Source organism: Scyliorhinus torazame, chromosome 11 (genome assembly GCF_047496885.1).
Source record: "Scyliorhinus torazame isolate Kashiwa2021f chromosome 11, sScyTor2.1, whole genome shotgun sequence".
Lineage (NCBI taxonomy): Eukaryota > Metazoa > Chordata > Chondrichthyes > Carcharhiniformes > Scyliorhinidae > Scyliorhinus > Scyliorhinus torazame.
This window is the reverse complement of record NC_092717.1, coordinates 59257428-59278416: the sequence shown is the minus strand read 5'-3', so window position 1 is coordinate 59278416 and position 20989 is coordinate 59257428. Positions and strand designations below refer to the sequence as shown.

The window sequence follows — 20989 nt, the reverse complement described above, 5'->3', positions numbered from 1 at the left end:
CCCCCCCCCCCCCTGCGCTAGATTCCCTTCTAGCTTGATTGCTCCCCCCATATTGCTTCCGTGAGTCAGCAAACTCTGGCTGACCTCGGCTTCCCCCGTTTACCCTTGGCCTCCCTGCGTGTGGGGCCCCCTTCCTTCCTGCGCCCACTTTTCCCGCTACAATTTCCATAGCGCGGGAGAAAAGCTCGCGCTTCCCTCTCGGCCCCGCCCCTAATGACGCAGTTCCCTCTCCCCTTCCCTGTCCCCTTCCCCACCGGCGCCCACATTTCTTCGTGTCCCCCCCCTCTGGGGGTGGGGGAGAAATAATTCTCCCGTCCAACATTTTTACAGATAAGCCCTCCCCCTCTCCCCCCTTTACAATTCCTTGCCACCACCTCGCTACTTCTTTCCAAACATCCATTTCTCAAATCTAGTCCAACTTCTCTTCTTGAATAAATGCCCACGCCTCCTCCGCCGTCTCGAAGTAGTGGTGTTTGCCCTGGTGTGTAACCCACAGTCTTGCCGGCTGCAACATTCCAAATTTCACTTTTTTCCTGTGGAGCACCGCCTTAGCCCGATTGAAACTCGCCCTCGTTCTCGCCACCTCCGCACTCCAATCTTGATACATGCGGATCACCGCGTTCTCCCACCTGCTACTCTGTGTCGTCTTAGCCCATCTCAGGACCATCTCTCTGTCTTTGTAGCGGTGGAACCTCACCACTATTGCTCGCGGTATTTCCCCTGCCTTTGGTCTTCTCACGAGGACCCGGTATGCTCCCTCCACTTCCAGGGGGCCCGTCGGGGCCTCAGCTCCCATTAAAGTATGGAGCATCGTACTCACATACGCCCCAACATCCGCTCCCTCTGACCCTTCGGGAAGACCCAAAATCCTTAAATTCTTCCTCCTCGAGCTATTTTCCAGGGCTTCCAGCCTTTCTATGCACCTCTTATGTCGTGCCTCATGCATCTCCGTCTTCACCACCAAGCCCTGTATCTCGTCTTCATTCTCGGCTGCCTTTGCCTTCACTCCACGGAGCTCCATCTCCTGGGTCTTTTGCGTCTCCTTCAATCCCTCAATCGCCAGCAACATCGGCGCCAGCACCTCCTTCTTGAGCTCCTCCACACATCGCCGGAGGAACTCCTGCTGTTCCGGGCCCCATAACATCTGGGCTCCCTCAGCCCCCATCTTGCTTCTCCCTTCTCTTCTCTGCCGCTGCTCCAGAGGATCCTCCGCAATCTGGCCACTACTATCGTTTCTTTCCATCCACACCCGGGGGGAACTCCTTCCTTTATCGCCTTCCTTTATCGACTCTAACTAAGATTGGCCGTGAAAAATTTCCGTTGGGGCTCCCGATAAGAGCCCAAAAGTCTATTAAAACGGGAGGTGCCGAAACGTGCGGCTCAGCTGGTCATCGCCGCAACCGGAAGTCCAGATCCAATTCTTAACTGGTGATAACGGGGGACATGAATTATTCCGATATCGATTGGGATAGTCCATGTGAAGGATGAAGATGGGGAGGAATTCCTGAGTCAGAGGATTTTTTATGAAACGTGAAGAACATAATCAAAATTTAAATACCATGTATTTTGGAAACCTAATAGATATAAGAAGAGACAGTTTTCTTGGAGAAGAGACAGCTGACAGGATATTTGATAGAGGTATTCAAAATCATGAAAGGCCTGGACAGAATCGATAGGGAGAAACTGTTCCCATTGGTGGAAGGATCGAGAACGAGAGGGCACTGATTTAAGGAATTGACAAAAGAAGCAATGGAGCCATGAGAAACACGTGCGCGCAATGCGGGTAAGATCTGGAATGCACTGCCTGATAGTGTGGCGGAGGCAGGGTCAACCAAGGAATTCAATAGGGAATTGGGTTGTTATCTGAAAAGGAAGAATGTGCAGGTCTTTGGGGAGAAGGTGGGGGAAAGGCACAAATGAATTGTTCGTTTGGAGACCTGCACAGACATGATGAGCCAAAGGCTTCCTGATCCAAAAGGATTCTGCGATTCTGTGCTGTAATTATTCTATGAAAATAATTAATGAGTTCATGCGCAATTCGATACTATGGAATGCTATGATATTGCTACCAAATTGTGCTGCTACAGTTATTGACCGCAATGGTGAGATTGGGGTATCCCATTTGGGAATGGGTCTTGCTGGGTTCTGACAGAAAAATATGACAGACTTGATATGGTTGCTGGCTATGGGAGAACTACACCTAAGAATGAAATGAAATGAAAATCGCTTATTGTCACAAGTAGGCTTCAAATGAAGTTACTCTGGAAAGCCCCTAGTCGCCACATTCCGGCGCCTGTTCGGGGGACAGCCATGGGACAGTAACTTTGAAGTGGTATAAACACGGAGCATGACTTTTAAATGTCGACTGCAAAGTAGTATGAATTAGAACCTGTCAAGTGGGCAAAAGGTCCTTTTCAAATTAATTTTCTGATTTACATAAGCTTATGGTAAAACTATAACATTTAATGAATGTCAAGATGTTTTGTAAGATTGAAAGACTTGTTGTAGTACACTTGGGATGATGACAAAAGTGAAAGCAGGACCACAGTCAGATACAAACAAATGAAATTCTTAAATAGCGTTCACTTGGCGTACTACCTTTCATTCTGCACAATTCCAAAATTATGTTCTTGATTATCCATTGCATTAGATGATCAGGTACTTCTGTGAAGAAGTAATCTGACTTCAGTTTACATAAATGTTAACTTTGTATTTTTTCTGAAGTAATTGCTTCCATGATTGGTGAGGGATGCCGTTAACTTTATATAAGGCCATTATTAGTCTTTTATTCTTCATTTTTAACTTGATTTTTTTTTTCTTACAGTTGGATGAGAAGACTGAATCTTTTTCTCGGGTAAGTGATATGAAATTATGCTGATCTTCGTATTCCGTTCAGAATATTGTCAGCTCAATTGAGGGCTGAAGGAATAGTTCCTCAAGGTAGACATTCAGCATAGAATAGTATCACAACCTTGTAAAAAAAAACCTCAATATGTGAACTGAATTTTTGTTTGTAATTTTAATTTGTGAATGATTCAATTTCAAAACGGCTAACAGATGAGCTTTAGTTTGGATCAAGATAAAGGCTCGTTTATTTTAAATAACTGCTGAAAGTTTCTTAAAAGTGATAAAATGATTAACTAAAATACAAATACAAAGATTAAAATGCAGTTAAATGAAAAATGCGAATAAGTTTCAAACTGCTAATGCACTTTTTGTGTCCTTACTTAAGGTCTGATTTTTAGACTATGCACCCCAGTCCCAGACTTGCCAACCAGTAGTTTCTATTTTATCTGTTCCCCTTAATAATTTGTAAATTTTGACTCAATCATCCCTTAATGTGCTAAATTTCGGGCAGTGTAACCTTACTTTGTGTAATCACTCATGATTTAGTCCTTGGAGTCGGTTATTATTATGCTAAATTTATGTCGCATTCCCTCCAAGGCCAGTATATTCTTCCTAAGGTGTGATTTCCAGGTGTGGTTTAATTCGGGCTTTGTGTCGTTATAGCATAACTTTTAACCACTTATATTTTAGTCCTCTTGTAATACAGAGCTAAGCACTCCACTGATTCTTTATGGTTATTTTCAGTACACATCCATGACGTTTTAATCTATGTACAGGAACTGCCAAGTCTCTTTAAACCTACACTGTTTCCAGCTTTTTATCATTTTGCAAGTAATCTGCTCAATCCATTTTAAGTCCAAAATGTCTGACCTCACAATTGTCTGTGTTAAAACCTGTGCGCTACAATTCTGCCCATTTACCTAATTTATCAATACCTTTGTAATGTTAGCTTCACTGATTACAAAGCTACCTATCCTTGTGTCATTCACAGCTTGGTTATGAGACTTTCCAAACAATTACATAAGGTGTCAGAAATCTGATGAATACTTGAGGGACCCAAACAGATCTGTGCAGGACGCTCCTCATCTTGTCCTGATACTTGGAGTACCTCCTCATTATTCCTGTTCTTCTGCCACTCACTCAATTTTTTAACCAGTTCAATAATTTGCCTTTGGTTCCAGGAGCTTCAACTTTAACGAACAGCCTGTTAGGAGAATTGACCAAGTGCCTTCTGGATATGGCATCTATAGACATTCCTATTGTCCACTAGTTTAGTCACCTCTTGAAAATATTCAACCAGATTTGTCAGGCATGACCTGCCCATTACAAATCCATGCTAGCTCTTTTTGGCAGCTGAAAAATTGCAAGGTATTGAGTCATCCTGTTCTTAATAATAGATTCTGGTAATTTCCTGACAACTGTTATAAGGCTATTGGTCTGTAAATTCCTTGGTTTCTTAAATAGCAGAGCAGTTTCCCACTCTTAAGGGAACATTTCTGAATGGATAGAACTTAGGAAGATTATAGTTAGGGCATGTGAAATGTTCTCACCTGCTTCCTTTAAAATCCTGACATGGACAATTTCTGATCCTGGAGATTTGTCACACTTTTGTGCAGTTATTTTCTTCATTCCTGTTACTTTATTTTGGTGAGTCCCACTCCCTGTTTAAGTTGCAGTTTCTTTGGGATATCCAGAATGCTAACTTTTCCCTTTCCTGTAAATGCCAATGGAATGTTAGTCCATATATCTGCCATTACTTTATTTGCATGATATACCATGATCAGTTTTGAATGGGTCCACATTACTCCTGACTCTGCATTTTTTCCTGATAAAATTGTGACCGATTTTGTAGTGATTGTGACTGAATGCAAGTTTCTTTTTGTGTCTTGTTTTTCACATCCTGTGGTGTTCTTTGCATTTCTCCCATTTTCCCAAACCTGTGCTATTTAGTGTTTGAGGTTTTGCACAGCAAGGAGCGAAGAAGTAAAAGGGCAGGTGTTAGACCTATTGTGATTGCATGGGAATGTGCTTTGGTAAGTGGACAAGGTCTTTCAGGCGATAGAGGTGTAGACTAGGTTTTTACTATGTTATTGATCCCTTCAGAATGCTGATTGGGGAGGGGACGATGTGTTTGGTGGTGGCATCATACTAGAGATGGCAGAAATGGAGGAGGGTGATCCTTGCATGTGGAGGCTGATAGGGTGGAGGTTGATGACAAGAGGAACCCAATCACAGTTCTGGGAGGAAGGGGTGAGTGCAGCAGTGCGGGAAAAGAGTTGGACAAAGTTGGAAGTGAGACAAGATTGTTCAGTGAGAAAACAAGTTCAGCCAGGTGGAGTGCGCTGATGGTGGTAGATTGGCATTCTTTGGGCTTCTCCCAATGAAAAAGCGGAGAGCTTTCATACCATCCTGGTAGGGGGTGGAAGTGTAGAATAGAGGTGCTAAATCTTTTCACACGAGCCGCAAATTTAGAAACCTTACATTCCGTTACTTCCTCCAGTTCATTAATGTGAATAATGAATAGTTGTAGGCCAGGAACTGAATCCCATGTAAGTGACAATGGAAGTTACTTGACGAATAAGGGCAAAAAAGGATTTTGTTTCTCAAGTATGTAGCATGGTGGGAGGAGGTGAATAGGAAGTCATGGCGGCAAAGAAAATGGTGAGCAAAGTTAAATTGATAAAGTATTGGTTAACAGAAAATTTTAAATGAAATGTCAAGCTTTTGTATAAATATTACCCAGATGAAAGATGCCAAAGGTGGCTTAATAAATGACCCATAAATAGCACGTTTCCTGGAGCAATTATTCTCATGTGTTTGCTATGCTCCCTGGATAGTCTCCTGAGTATGAAGTTTGGGCAGCACGGTAGCACACGTGGCTAGCACCTGTGGCTTCACAGCGCCAGGGACCCAGGTTCGATTCCCGGCTTGGGTCACTGTCTGTGCGGAGTCTACATGTTCTCCCCATGTCTGCGTGGGTTTCCTCCAGGTGCTCCGGTTTCCTCCCACAGTCCAAAGACGTGCAGGTTAGGTGGATTGGCCATGATAAATTGCCCTTAGTATCCAAAATGGTTAGGAGGGGTTATTGGGTTATGGGGATAGGGTGGAAGTGAGGGCTTAAGTGGGCCGGTGCAGACTCGATGGGCCGAATGGCCTCCTTCTGCACTGTATGTTCTATGGCTGTAGTTTTGGATGAGGTAATGCAAAGAACTAAGGAAGTACTAAATTAAATAAAGGAAGTACATGGACAGCAAGGTACAAAACCTAGATAAACTTCATACAAGGGTACTTGAAGAACTAGCTTTGGTTCCTGGCCACACCCTTAACACTCGCCTGAAGGAATTAATTGCAACCTGGTTAAAAGTTGAGGATTGGGAAGAATGCTAACACAAATCTTCAAACAAGGGCAGTGAAATTATTCAGTGACTCTTTCAGCCAATGAACGTAAAATCTGCTGTTTGTTTACTGGAAGATACTTGAAAGAAGCAATGGTAAAACATCTGGAAACTTTGGTAAGTAAAGATGGGCAATGTGTATATGAAAGTGGAATTGCTTGTCTAATAGAAGCATTTGCATTCATCTGAGAGCAAAGTTAATCTAGGTTTAATGTCATCGAAATACAGTACTCCAGTGCAGCACTACCTCTGTCCATAGTATCAACAAGCAATAATTAGACAGTGCCTTTAACATAACATGTCCCAAGACACTCCACAGCAGCATTATGAAACAATCTACCTACAGTGCTGAATTTGGTGCATTTGAGTGCTATAGTGAGAGTTTGGTGACCGAGGGAGTATAAGGCTTCATTTTAATCTAAAGTTTAATCTTTCTTTTATTTAGTTAATTAACTTAAAAGTTGCTGTTTGGCTTAGAAGAAGGTGAATTTTCAATCAGCTTTAAACAAAGCTTCGACATGTAGGCACTTGCAGCTGGAGCTTGTTAATTGGATTAGGCAAGTTTTCAGAGGCTAGATTCACAGTATAAAAGTGATCCCCTACAGTGCAGACTTTGTTTGCACTGAGTGCTGAATTTGGTGCATTTGAGTGCGAAAGTAAGAGTTTGGTGACCGAGGGAGTGCTGAATTTGGTGCATTTGAGTGCTAGAATAAGAGTTTGTTGACCGAGGGAGTTAGGTGAGGAGGGAGTAAGGTGCTCCTTTCATTTTGTTTCCGACATTTCCGCAAAGAGTGAGAAGAGAGCCAGGATTTACAGAAAGCGTAGCTGACTGGGAGCAGAGTCGGAGGGCGGAGATCTAGTTAGTCCACAGGGCAGCTATATTCTGTCAGGTAAGAGGGGATGGAGGCTAGGCCAGTTGCATGCTCCTCCTGTAGGATGTGGGTGGTGAGGGATACCACCGGTGTCCCCGCTGACTATACCTGCGGGAAGTGCACCCAACTTCAGCTCCTCAAAGACCGTGTTAGGGAACTGGAGCTGAAGCTGGATGAACTTTGGATCATCCGGGAGGCAGAGGGGGTGATTGAGAAGAGTTACAGGGAGGTAACCACACCCAAGGTACAGGACAAGAATAGCTGGGTTACAGTCAGGGGGAAAAAACCAAACAGGCAGACAGTGCAGGGATCCCTCGTGGCTGTTCCCCTTCAAAACAAGTATACCATTTTGGAAGCTGTTGGGGGGGATGACCTACCGGGGGAAGGCCCTAGCGGCCAGGTCTCTGGCACTGAGTCTGGCTCTGGGGCTCAGAAGGGAAGTGGGGAGAATAGAAAAGCAATAGTTGTAGGAGATTCAATGGTTAGGGGAATAGATAGGAGATTCTGTGGTCGCGAGCGAGACTCCCGGAAGGTATGTTGCCTCCTGGGTGCCAGGGCCAGGGATGTCTCGGATAGTGTCTTCAGGATCCTTAAGGGGGAGGGGGAGCAGCCAGAAGTCGTGGTGCACATAGATACCAACGACATAGGTAGGAAAAGGGGTGTGGAGGTAATAAACAAGTTTAGGGAGTTAGGCTGGAAGTTAAAAGCCAGGACAGACAAAGTTGTCATCTCTGGTTTGTTGCCGGTGCCACGTGATAGCGAGGCTAGGAATATGGAGAGAGTGCAGCTGAACACGTGGCTGCAGGAATGGTGTAGGAGGGAGGGCTTCAGGTATTTGGATAATTGGAGTGCATTCTGGGGAAGGTGGGACCTGTACAAGCAGGACGGGTTGCATCTGAACCAGAGGGGCACCAATATCCTGGGAGGGAGGTTTTCTAGTACTCTTCGGGAGGGTTTAAACTAATTTGGCAGGGGAATGGGAACCGGATTTGTAGTCCAGCAACTAAGGTAGCCGATATTCAGGACGCGTGTAATGAGGCAGTGGGGAAGGAAACACTGACAAAGGAGAGTACTTGCAGGCACGGAGATGGGTTGAAGTGTGTATACTTCAACGCAAGAAGCATCAGGAATAAGGTGGGTGAACTTAAGGCATGGATCGGTACTTGGGACTACGATGTGGTGGCCATCACGGAAACTTGGATAGAAGAGGGGCAGAAATGGTTGTTGCAGGTCCCTGGTTATAGATGTTTCAATAAGATTAGGGAGGGTGGTAAAAGAGGTGGGGAGGGTGGCATTGTTAATTAGAGATAGTATAACAGCTGCAGAAAGGCAGTTCGAGGAGTATCACCCTACTGAGGTAGTATGGGGTGAAGTCAGAAATAGGAAAGGAGCAGTCACCTTGTTAGGAGTTTTCTATAGGCCCCCCAATAGTAGCAGAGATGTGGAGGAACAGATTGGGAAACAGATTTTGGAAAGGTGCAGAAGTCACAGGGTAGTAGTCATGGGTGACTTTAACTTCCCAAATATTGAGTGGAAACTCTTTAGATCAAATAGCTTGGATGGGGTGGTGTTTGTGCAGTGTGTCCAGGAAGCTTTTCTAACACAGTATGTAGATTGTCCGACCAGACAATATTGGATTTAGTACTTGGTAATGAACCAGGGCAAGTGATAGATTTGTTAGTGGGGGAGCATTTTGGAGATAGTGACCACAATTCTGTGACTTTTATTTTAGTAATGGAGAGGGATAGGTGCGTGCAACAGGGCAAGGTTTACAATTGGGAGAAGGGTAAATATGATGTTGTCAGACAAGAATTGAAGTGCATAAGTTGGGAACATCGGCTGTCAGGGAAGGACACAAGTGAAATGTGGAACTTGTTCAAGGAACAGGTACTACGTGTCCTTGATATGTATGTCCCTGTCAGGCAGGGAAGAGATGGTCGAGTGAGGGAACCATGGTTGACAAGAGAGGTAGAATGTCTTGTTAAGAGGAAAAAGGAGACTTGTGTAAGGCTGAGGAAACAAGGTTCAGACAGGGCATTGGAGGGATACAAGATAGCCAGGAGGGAACTGAAGAAAGGGATTAGGAGAGCTAAGAGAGGGCATGAACAAGCTTTGGTGGGTAGGATCAAGGAAAACCAAGGCCTTTTACACATATGTGAGAAATATGAGAATGGAGAATGACTAGAGCGAGGGTAGGTCCGATCAAGGACAGTAGCGGGAGATTGTGTATTGAGTCTGAAGAGATGGGAGAGGTCTTGAACGAGTACTTTTCTTCTGTATTTACAAATGAGAGGGGCGATATTGTTGGAGAGGACAGTGTGAAACAGATTGGTAAGCTCAAGGAAGGAAGTAAGTTAGGAAGGAAGATGTGTTGGGCATTTTGAAAAACTTGAGGATAGACAAGTCCCCCGGGCCTGACGGGATATATCCAAGGATTCTATGGGAAGCAAGAGATGAAATTGCAGAGCCGTTGGCAATGATCTTTTCGTCCTCACTGTCAACAGGGGTGGTACCAGGGGATTGGAGAGTGGTGAATGTCTTGCCCCTGTTCAAAAAAGGGAATAGGGATAACCCTGGGAATTACAGGCCAGTTAGTCTTACTTCGGTGGTAGGCAAAGTAATGGAAAGGGTACTGAAGGATAGGATTTCTGAGCATCTGGAAAGACACTGCTTGATTAGGGATAGTCAGCACGGATTTGTGAGGGGTAGGTCTTGCCTTACAAGTCTTATTGAATTCTTTGAGGAGGTGACAAAGCATGTGGATGAAGGTAAAGCAGTGGATGTAGTGTACATTGATTTTAGTAAGACATTTGATAAGGTTCCCCATGGTAGGCTTCTGCAGAAAGTAAGGAGGCATGGGATAGTGGGAAATTTGGCCAGTTGGATAACGAACTGGCTAACCGATAGAAGTCAGAGAGTGGTGGTGGAAGGCAAATATTCAGCCTGGATCCCAGTTACCAGTGGCGTACCGCAGGGATCAGTTCTGGGTCCTCTGCTGTTTGTGATTTTCATTAATGACTTGGATGAGGGAGTTGAAGGGTGGGTCAGTAAATTTGCAGATGATGAGAAGATTGGTGGAGTTGTGGATAGTGAGGAGGGCTGTTGTCGGCTGCAAAGAGACATAGATAGAGCTGGGCTGAGAAGTGGTAGATGGAGTTTAACCCTGAAAAGTGTGAGGTTGCCCATTTTGGAAGGACAAATATGAATGCGGAATACAGGGTTAACGGTAGAGTTCTTGGCAATGTGGAGGAGCAGAGAGATCTTGGGGTCTATGTTCATACATCTTTGAAAGTTGCCACTCAAGTGGATAGAGCTGTGAAGAAGGCCTATGGTGTGCTCGCGTTCATTAACAGAGGGATTGAATTTAAGAGCCGTGAGGTGATGATGCAGCTATACAAAACTTTGGTAAGGCCACATTTGGAGTACTGTGTACAGTTCTGGTCGCCTCATTTTAGGAAGGATGTGGAAGCTTTGGAAAAGGTGCAAAGGAGATTTACCAGGATGTTGCCTGGAATGGAGAGTAGGTCTTATGAGGAAAGGTTGAGGGTGCTAGGCCTTTTCTCATTAGAACGGAGAAGGATGAGGGGCGACTTGATAGAGGTTTATAAGATGATCAGGGGAATAGATAGAGTAGACAGTCAGAGACCTTTTCCCCGGGTGGAACAAACCATTACAAGGGGACATAAATTTAAGGTGAATGGTGGAAGATATAGGGGGGATGTCAGAGGTAGGGTCTTTACCCAGAGAGTAGTGGGGCATGGAATGCACTGTCTGTGGAAGTAGTTGAGTCGGAAACATTAGGGACCTTCAAGCAGCTATTGGATAGATGCATGGATTACGGTAAAATGATACAGTGTAGATTTCTTTGTTCTTAAGGGCAGCACGGTAGCATTGTGGATAGCACAATTGCTTCACAGCTCCAGGGTCCCAGGTTCGATTCCGGCTTGGGTCACTATCTGTGTGGAGTCTGCACATCCTCCCCGTGTCTGCGTGGGTTTCCTCCGGGTGCTCCGGTTTCCTCCCACAGTCCAAAGATGTGCAGGTTAGGTGGATTGGCCATGATAAATTCCCCTTAGTGTCCAAAATTGCCCTTAGTGTTGGATGAGGTTACTGGGTTATGGGGGTAGGGTGGAGGTGTTGAGTTTTGGTAGGGTGCTCTTTCCAAGAGCCGGTGCAGACTCAAAGGGCCGAATGGCCTCCTTCTGCACTGTAAATTCAATGATAATCTATGATTAATCTAGGACAAAGGTTCGGCACAACATCGTGGGCCGAAGGGCCTGTTCTGTGTTGTATTTTCTATGTTCTATGTTCTAATCTGACACCAAGCCAAACATGGCCATTTTAAGGCAGCTAGCCAAAAGCTTGGTTAGAGGGTTAAGTTTTAAGGAATATCTTGAAAGAGGAAAGAAAGTTTTAAGGAGGGAATTACAAAGGTCTGACCCTAGGTAGCTGAAGGCACGCCACCAATGGTGGAGCGATTAAATATTGCAAATGCTTGGCCTCTTAAAAGGACATAGAACAGTGCAGCACAGAACAGGTCCTTCGGCCCTCGATGTTGTGCGGAGCTTTGTCCGAAACCAAGATCAAGCTAGCCCACTCCCTGTCATTCTGGTGTGCTCCATGTGCCTATCCAATAACCGCTTGAAAGTTCCTAACGTGTCCGACTCCACTATCACAGCAGACAGTCCATTCCACACCCTAACCACTCTCTGAGTAAAGAACCTACCTCGGACATCCCTCCTATATCTCCCACCCCGAACCTTATAGAACCTTGTAACAGCTACATCCACCCGAGGGAATAGTCTCTGAACGTCCACTCTATCTATCCCCCTCATCATCTTATAAACCTCTATTAAGTCGCCTCTCATCCTCCTGACATCCTTAGCATAACTGATTCCAGTCTTCAACCAATTCAATTCACTCCACATGATATCAACAAACAGCTGAAGGCACTGGATACTGCAAAGCCTGTGGCACTGACAACATTCTGGCAACAGTGCTGAAGACTTAAGACCATATACATAGGAGCAGAATTTGGCCACTCGGTCCATCTCGTCTACTCTGCCATTCAATCATGGCTGATATTTTTCTCATCCCCATTTTCCTGCCTTCTCCCCATAACCCCTGATCCCCTTATTGATCAAGAACGTATCTAGCTCTGTCTTAAAGACACCCAGTAATTTTGCCTCCACAGCCTTCTGCGGCAAAAAGTTCCACAGATTCCCCACCCTCTGGCTGAAGAAATTCCTCCTCATCTCTGTTTTAAAGGATCGTCCCTTTCGTCTGAGATTGTGTCCTCTGGTTCTAGTTTTTCCTACAAGTGGAAACATCCTCTCCACGTCCAGTCTAACCAGGCTTCGCAGTACTGTGTAAGTTTCAATAAAATCCCCCCTCATCCTTCTAAACTAATGAGTATAGACCCAGAGTCCTCAGCCGTTCCTTATACGACAAGCTCTTCATTCCAGGGATCATTCTTGTGAACCTCCTCTGGATCCTTTCCAAGGCCAGCACATCCTTCCTTGGATACGGAGCCCAAAACTGCTCACATTACTCCAAATGGGGTCTGACCAGAGCCTGATACAGCCTCAGAAGTACATCCCTGGTCTTGTATTCTAGCCCTCTTGACATGAATGCTAACATTGCATTTGCCTTCCTACCTGCCGACTGAACCTGCACGTTAACCTTAAGAGAATCGTGAACAAAGACTTCTAAGTCCCTTTGTGCTTCTGATTTCCGAAGCATCTTTCCATTTAGAAAATAGTCTATGCCTCCATTTCTCCTTCCAAAATGCATAACCGTACACTTTTCCACATTGTATTCCATCTGCTCACTCTCCTAGCTTGTCCATGTCCTTCTGCAGCCCGCCTGCTTCCTCAATGCTACCTGTCCCTCTACAGATCTTTGTATCATCTGCAAACTTAACAACAAACTTAACAGATCATGAATGTATATTGTGAAATTTGTGGTCCCAGCACCGACCCCTGAGGTACACCACTAGTCACTGGCTGCCATCCTTAAAAAGACCACTTTATCTCCACTCTCTGCCTTCTGACAGTCAGCCAATCCTCTATCCATGCCAGGATCTAACCATCAACACAATGGGCTCTTAACTTATTTGACAGTCTCCAATGCCTTGTCAAAGGCCTTCCGGAAATCTAAATAAATCACGTCCACTGGTTCTCCTTTGTCTAATTTCCTTGTTACTTCCTCAAAGAATTCCAACAGTTTTGTCAGACATGACCTCCCCTTGACGAAGCCGTGCTGATTCAGACCTATTTTATCATACACGCTATCATGGGCAGCATGGTAGCACACGTGGCTAACACTGTGGCTTCACAGCGCCAGGGTCCCAGGTGCGATTCCCTGCTGGGTCGCTGTCTGTGCAGAGTCTGCACGTTCTCCCCATGTCTGCGTGGGTTTCCTCTGGGTGCTCCGGTTTCCTCCCACAGTCCAAAGACATGCAGGTTAGGTGGATTGGCCATGATAAATTGCCCTTAGTGTCCAAAAAGGTGAGAGGGGTTATTGGGTTATGGGGATAGTGTGGAAGTGAGGGCTTAAGTGGGTCGGTGCAGACTCAATGGGCCGAATGGCCGCCTCCTGCACTGTATGTTCTAGGTTCCAAGTACTCCGCGATCTCATCTTTAATAATGAACTGTAAATCTTAACAATGACCGAAGTCAGGCTAACCGGCCTATAATTTCCCGTCTTCTGCCTCCCTCCCTTCTTGAACAGTGGTGTTACATTAGTCACTTTCCAGTCCTCTGGGACCCTTCCAGCTCCAGTGATTGCTGAAAGATCACCACCAATGCCTCCACAATCCCTCAGCTATCTCTTTTAGGACTCTGGGGTGTAGTCTATCCGGTCCAGGTGATTTATCCACCTTCAGACCATTCAGTTTCCCAGAACCTTCTCCTCAGTGATGGTCACTGCACTTACCTCTGCCCCCTGATTCTCCTGGAGCCCTGGCATCCCACTGGTGTCTTCCACCGTAAAGTAACTATTCATTTCCTCTGCTATTTCTTTGTTTCCTATTATTACTTCTCCATCCACATTTTCCAGTGGTGCAATGACTATTTTTGCCTCTCTCCTACCTTATATATATTGAAAAAAACTCTTCCTATTTTCCATTATATTACTAGCCAGCTTGCACTCATATTTCATCTTCTCCCCCTTATTGCTTTTTTAGTTGTCTTCTGCTCGCTTTTAAAGGCTTCCAAATCCTCTGGGTTCCAAGTAATCCTCACCACTTTTTCTTTTTCTTTTATGCTATCCTTGACTTCCCTCATCTGCCGTGGATGCCTCGTCTTCCCCTTAGCATGTTTCCTCCTCATTGGGATGAATTTCTGTTGTGCATCCCGAATAACCCCCAAAACCTCCTGCCATTGCTGTTCCACTGTCTTCCCTGCTAGGCTGTTACATCTGATTCCAGCTTCTCCCTCTCAAACTGCAGGGGATATTCTATCATTTTGTGGTCACTGCTCCCTAAGGGTTCCTTCACCTTAAGTTCCCTAATCAGGTGTGCCTCATTACACATCACCAAATCCAGAATTGCCTGTTCCTTAGTAGGCTCTGTCACAAGCTGCTCCAAAAAAACATCTCTTAGACATTCACAAATTCCTTTTCTTGGGAACCACTACCAATCTGATTTTCCCAGTCCACCTGCATATCAAAGTCCCCCATGATGATTATAAATTGCCTTTTTTACATGCCTTTTCTATCTCCTGATTTATTTTCTGCCCCACATCCTGACTACTGCTAGGGGGCCTGTACATAACTCCCATCAGGGTCTTTTTACCTTTACGATTCTTCAACTCTACCCATAGAGATTCTATGCCTTCTGATCCTATATCGCTCCTTGCTGTTGATTTGACTTAATTCCTTATTAACAATACAAACCCGCCCCCTTTGCCCATCTGCCTGTCCTTTCGATAGGACACATGTCCTTGGATATTTAGATCCCAGCCCTGATCCCCTTGCAGCCACATCTGTGATGCCCACAACATCGTAACGGCCAATTTCAATGTACGCAACAAGCTTATTTACCTTGTTCCATACACCGCGCATTTAGGTACAACACCCTCAATCCTGCATTGACCAACCCCCTTCTCACACTTGTCACCTTTTTTGCTCTGCCTGAGGGTGATGTTGTTCTCTTATTTTGGTTCTCTATTTCTCCTTCAGTTATTACACCTTCTAAGCTCACATTCTGGTTCCCAACCCCCGGCCATACTTTTTTCCAGAACTAGCTGCATCTCGAGCCAAACTGTCCCAGTACAGTTCAAACACTGGCATCTACCTGGCAATGTGGAAAATTCCCCAGGTATCTATTGTCCACAAAAAGCAGGACAAATCCAACCCAGCCAATTACCATTCCATCAGGCCAATTTTGATCATCAGAAAAGTGATGGAAGGTGTTCTAAGCAGTACTTACTCAGCAATACCTTACTCACTGGTGTTTAGTTTGGATTCTGCCAGGGCCACCCAGCTTCTGACCTAATTTTAGCCTTGATCCAAACATGGACAAAATAACTCAACTTGAGGTGAGGTGAGAGTGACTGCCTTTTCTCCATCAAAAGGTCAGGAGTAGGGATGTTCACTGACTGCGCAATATTCAGCACTATTCCGGATTTCTCAGACCCTGATGCAGACGGTGTCTATATGCAGCAAGACCAGGACAAGATTCAGGCTTGGGCTGAGAAGTGGCAATTTACGTTTGTGTTGCACCAGTGTCCGACAATGTAAATTATTGGAGAGAATTCTCAAGGATAGGATTTATACCCATTTGGAAATAAATGGACTCATAAGCGATAGATAGCATGGCTTTGTGAAGGGGAGGTTATGCCTCGCTAACTTGATCGAGTTCTTTGAGGAGGTGACAAGACGATTTTTGAGGGGATGGTGGTGGATGTAATTTACATGGACTTCGGTAAAGCCTTTGACAAGGTGTCTCATGGCAGACTGGTACAAAAGGAGAAGTCACACGGGATCAGAGGTGAGGTGGTAAGATAGATACAGAATTAGCTCGGTCAGAGAAGGTAAATGATAGGAGGAGACGGGTGTTTTTCTGAATGGATGGTTGTGACTAGTGGTGTTCCACAGGGATCTGTGCTGGGGCCTCTGTTGTATGTACTGTACATAAATGATTTGGAGGAAAATTTGGCTGGTCTGATTAGTTAGTTCGCCGATTTCACCAAGGTTGGTGCAGTGGCAGATAGTGTTGAGGATTATCAGAAGATACAGTAAGATATAGATAGGTTGGAGACTTGGGTAGAGAAATGGCAAATGGAGTTTAATCCGGACAAATGTGAGGTAATGCATTTTAGTTGGTCTAACATATATACGGGATATATACCATAAATATAGCACAGTATAGCACGGGCAGCACGGTAGCATTGTGGATAGCACAGTTGCTTCACAGCTCCAGGGTCCCAGGTTCGATTCCAGCTTGGGTCACTGTCTGTGCGGAGTCTGCACATCCTCCCCGTGTGTGCGTGGGTTTCCTCCGGGTGCTCCGGTTTCCTCCCACAGTCCAAAGATGTGCAGGTTAGGTGGATTGGCCATGATAAATTCCCCTTAGTGTCCAAAATTGCCCTTAGTGTTGGATGAGGTTACTGGGTTATGGGGGTAGGGTGGAGGTGTTGACCTTGGGTAGGGTGCTCTTTCCAAGAGCCGGTGCAGACTCGATGGGCCAAATGGCCTCCTTCTGCACTGTAAATTCTATGATAATCTATGAAATGGCAAAACTCTTAGGAATATAAAAAGTCAGAGAGATCAGGGTGTGCAGGTCCACAGATCTTTGAAGGTGGCAACGCAAGTGGACAAGGTAGTCAAGAAAGCGTACGGAATGCTTGCCTTCATTGGACAGGGCATCGAGTATAAAACCTGGCAAGTCATGCTACAGTTGAAAAGAACCTTGGTAATGTCGCACTTGGAATAGTGCGCACAATACTAGTCGCCACATGACCAGAAGGATGTGGAGGCTTTGGGGAGGGTGCAAAGGAGGTTTACCAGGATGTTGCCTGGTCTGGAGGGTGTTGGCTATGTGGAGAGGCTGGATCAACTCGGACTGTTTTCATTAGAAAGACGAAGGTTGAGGGGTGACCTGGTAGTGGTCTACAAGATTATGAGGGACATAGATAGAATAGATGGACAGGCACTCTTTCCCAGGGTGGAGGGGTCAGTCACCAGGGGGCATAGGTTTAAGTTCCATAAGGCAAAGTTTAGAGGAGATGTGCAAGGCAGGCATTTCACAGAGAGAGTTGTGAGCGCCTGGAACGTGTTGCCAGGGGAGATTGTGGAAGCAGATACATGAACGGCATTCAAAAGGCATCTTGACAAACACATGGATAGATGGATACAGCACAAGAAAATGATGAGGGTTTTGGCAAAGGTTGGTATCATGACCGGTACAGGCTTGGAGGGCCACAGGGCCTATTCCTGTGCTGTATTGTTCTTTGTTCTTTGAAAGTCTGGATTAAGCATATAACTTTGGGGCTTCTGGGTGCCACTATTTTTACACACATACATAGAACATACAGTGCAGAAGGAGGCCATTCGGCCCATTGAGTCTGCACCGACCCACTTAAGCCCTCATTCCATCCTATCCCCATAACCCAATAACCCCCTCCTAACATTTTTGGACACTAAGGGCAATTTAGCATGGCCAATCCACCTGACCTGCACGTCTTTGGACTGTGGGAGGAAACCGGAGCACCGGGAGGAAACCCATGCAGACACGGGGAGAACGTACAGACTCCGCACAGGCAGTGACCCAGCGGGAAATCAAACCTGGGACCCTGGCGCTGTGAAGCCACAGTGCTAGCCATGTGTGCTACCGTGCTGCCCACAAATACTTATGTGCATCTCTGCCCTTGAAAACTATAGTGCTATCAATTACTTCTCTTTCCTTCAAAGTCTTAAATGTGTTGTCACCTCCCAAACAATGACTAGTAGATTTAATGCATTTGGATTTCCAAAAGGCATTCAGTACGGTGCTACAAATGTTGTTGCGGGTAATATGTTACTATGGATTGAGGATTGGCTAATGAATTGGAAACAGGGTCAAGGTAAATGGGCAATTTTCAGCTTGGCAATGTAACTTAGTGGAGTGCCAGAAGATCAGTGCTGAAAGCTTCTTTTAAACTCATTTGAGGGATGTGGGCCTCACTGGCTAGGCCAGCATTCATTGCCCGTTCCTAATTACCGTTGAGAAGGTGAGGGTGAGCTGCCTTCGTGAACCACTGCATCCCATGTGGTGTTGATACACCCATTGTGCTTTTAGGGAAGGAATTGCAGGTTTTTGCCGCACTGACAGTGAAGAAACAGCAGTATATTTTCAAGTCAGGATGGTGAGTGACTTGCAGGGGAACCTCCAGGTAGTGGTGTTCCCATGTATCTGCTGCCTTCGTCCTCTGGTAGTATTCGTGTATTTGTATGGTACTCTCTATGTCGCCTTGATGAGTTTCTGCAGTGCATCTTGTAAATGGCACACACTGCTGTTACTGTGTGTCGGTGGTGAAGGGGGTGAATGTTTGTGGAAGGGATGCCAATCAAGAGGCTGCTTTGTTCTGGATGGTGTCGAGCTTCTTGAATGTTGTTGGAACTGCACTCATCCAGGTAAGCGGAGAGTGTTCCATCACAAACCTGGCTTGTGCCTTGTCGATTGTGGATAGGCTTAGGGCAGTCGGGAAGTATTACTCACCGCAGGATTCCTAGCCTCTTGACCTACTCTTGTAGCCACAGTATTTATATGATTAGCCCAATTCAGTTTGTGGTCAATGGCAATCCCCAGGATGTTGATAATGGGGATTCAGTGATGGTGGTGTCATTGAATGTCAAGGGGAGACGTTAGATAGTTGCTTTTTGAGATGGCCATTGCCTTGCACTTAGGTGATGTTAATGTTTCTCGCCACTTATCAGCCAAAGTTTGAATGTTGACCAGTGCTTGCTACATATGGACGCAGTCTGCTTCAGTATCTGAGGAGTCACAAATGGTGCTGAACATTATCCAATTATCAGCAAATATCCCCACTTCTGACTTTATGATGGAAGTAAGGTTATTGATGAAGCAGCTGAAGATGGTTTGGTCTAGGCACTTCCCTGGGGAACTCTGCAGTGATGTCCTGGAGTTGAGACGACTGACCTCCAACAACCGTAATCATCCTCCTTTGTGCTCGGTATGAGTCCAACCAGCAGAGAGTTTGTCCACTGACACCCATTGACTCTAGTTTTGCGAGGTCTCCTCAGTGCCATACTTGGTCAAATGCTGCCTTGATGTCGAGGGCAGTCACTCTCCCTTCACGTCTGGAGTTCAGCTCCTTTATCTGTGTTTGAATCAAGTCTGTAATGTGGTCAGGAGCTGAGTGGCCCTGGCGGAATCCAAACTGTGCACCTGTGGGCAGGTTATTGATAAACAGGTTGTACTGTTGATGACTCCTTCCATCATTTTACAAGAGTAGACTGATGGATGGAAATTGGTCGGGTTAGATTTGTTCTGCTTTTTGTGAACAGGATATACCTGGGCAATTTTCCACATTGCTAGGTTGATGCCACTGTTGTAGCTGCACTGGGACAGCTTTGTTAGGGATGCAACATTTTTGCCGGAATATTATCAGGGCCCATAGTCTTGGCAGTGTCCAGTGCCTTCAGCCATTTCTTGATATTACGTGGAGTGAATCGAATTGGCTGAAGACTATAGGGACTTCCAGAGGAGGCCAAGATGGATCATCCACACAGCACTGATGGCTGTTCACTGAAATATGTACAATCTATATGAATGACATGGATGAAGGGACTGAGTATATTGTAACCAAATTTGCTGATGTTACAAAGGTAGATAGGAAAGCAGGTTGTGAGGAAGACATAGTCAGCAAAGTGACAGGTTAAGTGAGTGGGCAAAAAAATTGGGTAAATGTTGTCCACTTGGTGGGAGGAATAGAAAAGTGGAACAAAATTACAGAACTCTGTGGAACAGAGAGGTCTGGGATGGCCTTGTACATGAACCACAAAGTTAGCGTTCAGCTTCAGCAAGAAATTAGGAAGGCAATTGAATTAAAAAAAAAAAAATACTGGATAAACTCAGCAGGTCTGGCTGTGTTTGTGGAGAGAAAGACAGAATTGGCATTTTGAGTCCATAATGACTTCAGAGCTGAAAAGGTATTGAAACGTGATGAATTAAAAAGTTGGAGGGGGGTGGGTGCAGAAGGTGGAGCAGAATAGAAGGTCAGGAACAGATTGGAACTGAGGAAAAATTAACAAAGATATCATGGACATGTGACAAGTGTGTTAATGGTAGCATTAGGACTAAGGGAGGTGCTGATAGTTACATAAAGGTAAGATAGCAGAATGTGTTAATAGGAGAGTGAAGGTCTGTGCTCAGTGAAAGCAAGACAAAAGAATAAGCAACAGGTGGCTTTGTAGGAGAGGGGTAGCATGTTTGCATTGAGACAAACAGAAAGTGGGTCAAGGTGGGGGAGAAAATTAACAATCTTAAGTTGTTGAACTCAATGTCCAGAAAACTGTAATTTGCCTAAGCTGAAGTTTAGGTCTTGTTCCTCCAGTTTGTGTTGGGCTTCACGAGAGCATTGCAGCAGCCCAAGGATGGGCATTTGGGCATTAGAGCAAAATGGTGTGTTGAAATGGCAAGTGATAGGGAGGTTGAGGTCATGCTTGCAGATTGAACGAAGGTGTTCCGCAAATCGGTCTCACAGTCGGCATTTAGGTTCCTTAATATAGAGTAGATCGCATTGGGAGCAGCAAATACAGTTGTCCAATTTGAAGGAGGTGCAAGTGAAATGCAGCTTCACCTGAAAGGAGTGTTTAGGACCTTGAGTAGTGAGGAGGGAGCAGAGAAAGTTGCAACTTCTGTGATTGAAT

General features: G+C 45.3%; 1 protein-coding gene across 34 annotated transcripts in view; it reads left to right on the top strand.

Moving 5' to 3' along the window:
• Window positions 1-20989, top strand: part of lrrfip2 (leucine rich repeat (in FLII) interacting protein 2) — a 299977-nt gene that overhangs the window by 193556 nt on the left and 85432 nt on the right. For all 34 annotated transcript variants that reach the window (XM_072467326.1, XM_072467352.1, XM_072467351.1 and 31 more), the window contains one exon: window positions 2825-2854. In XM_072467326.1, the coding sequence (XP_072323427.1) occupies window positions 2825-2854 (30 nt within the window). The remainder of the gene's footprint in view (window positions 1-2824; window positions 2855-20989) is intronic.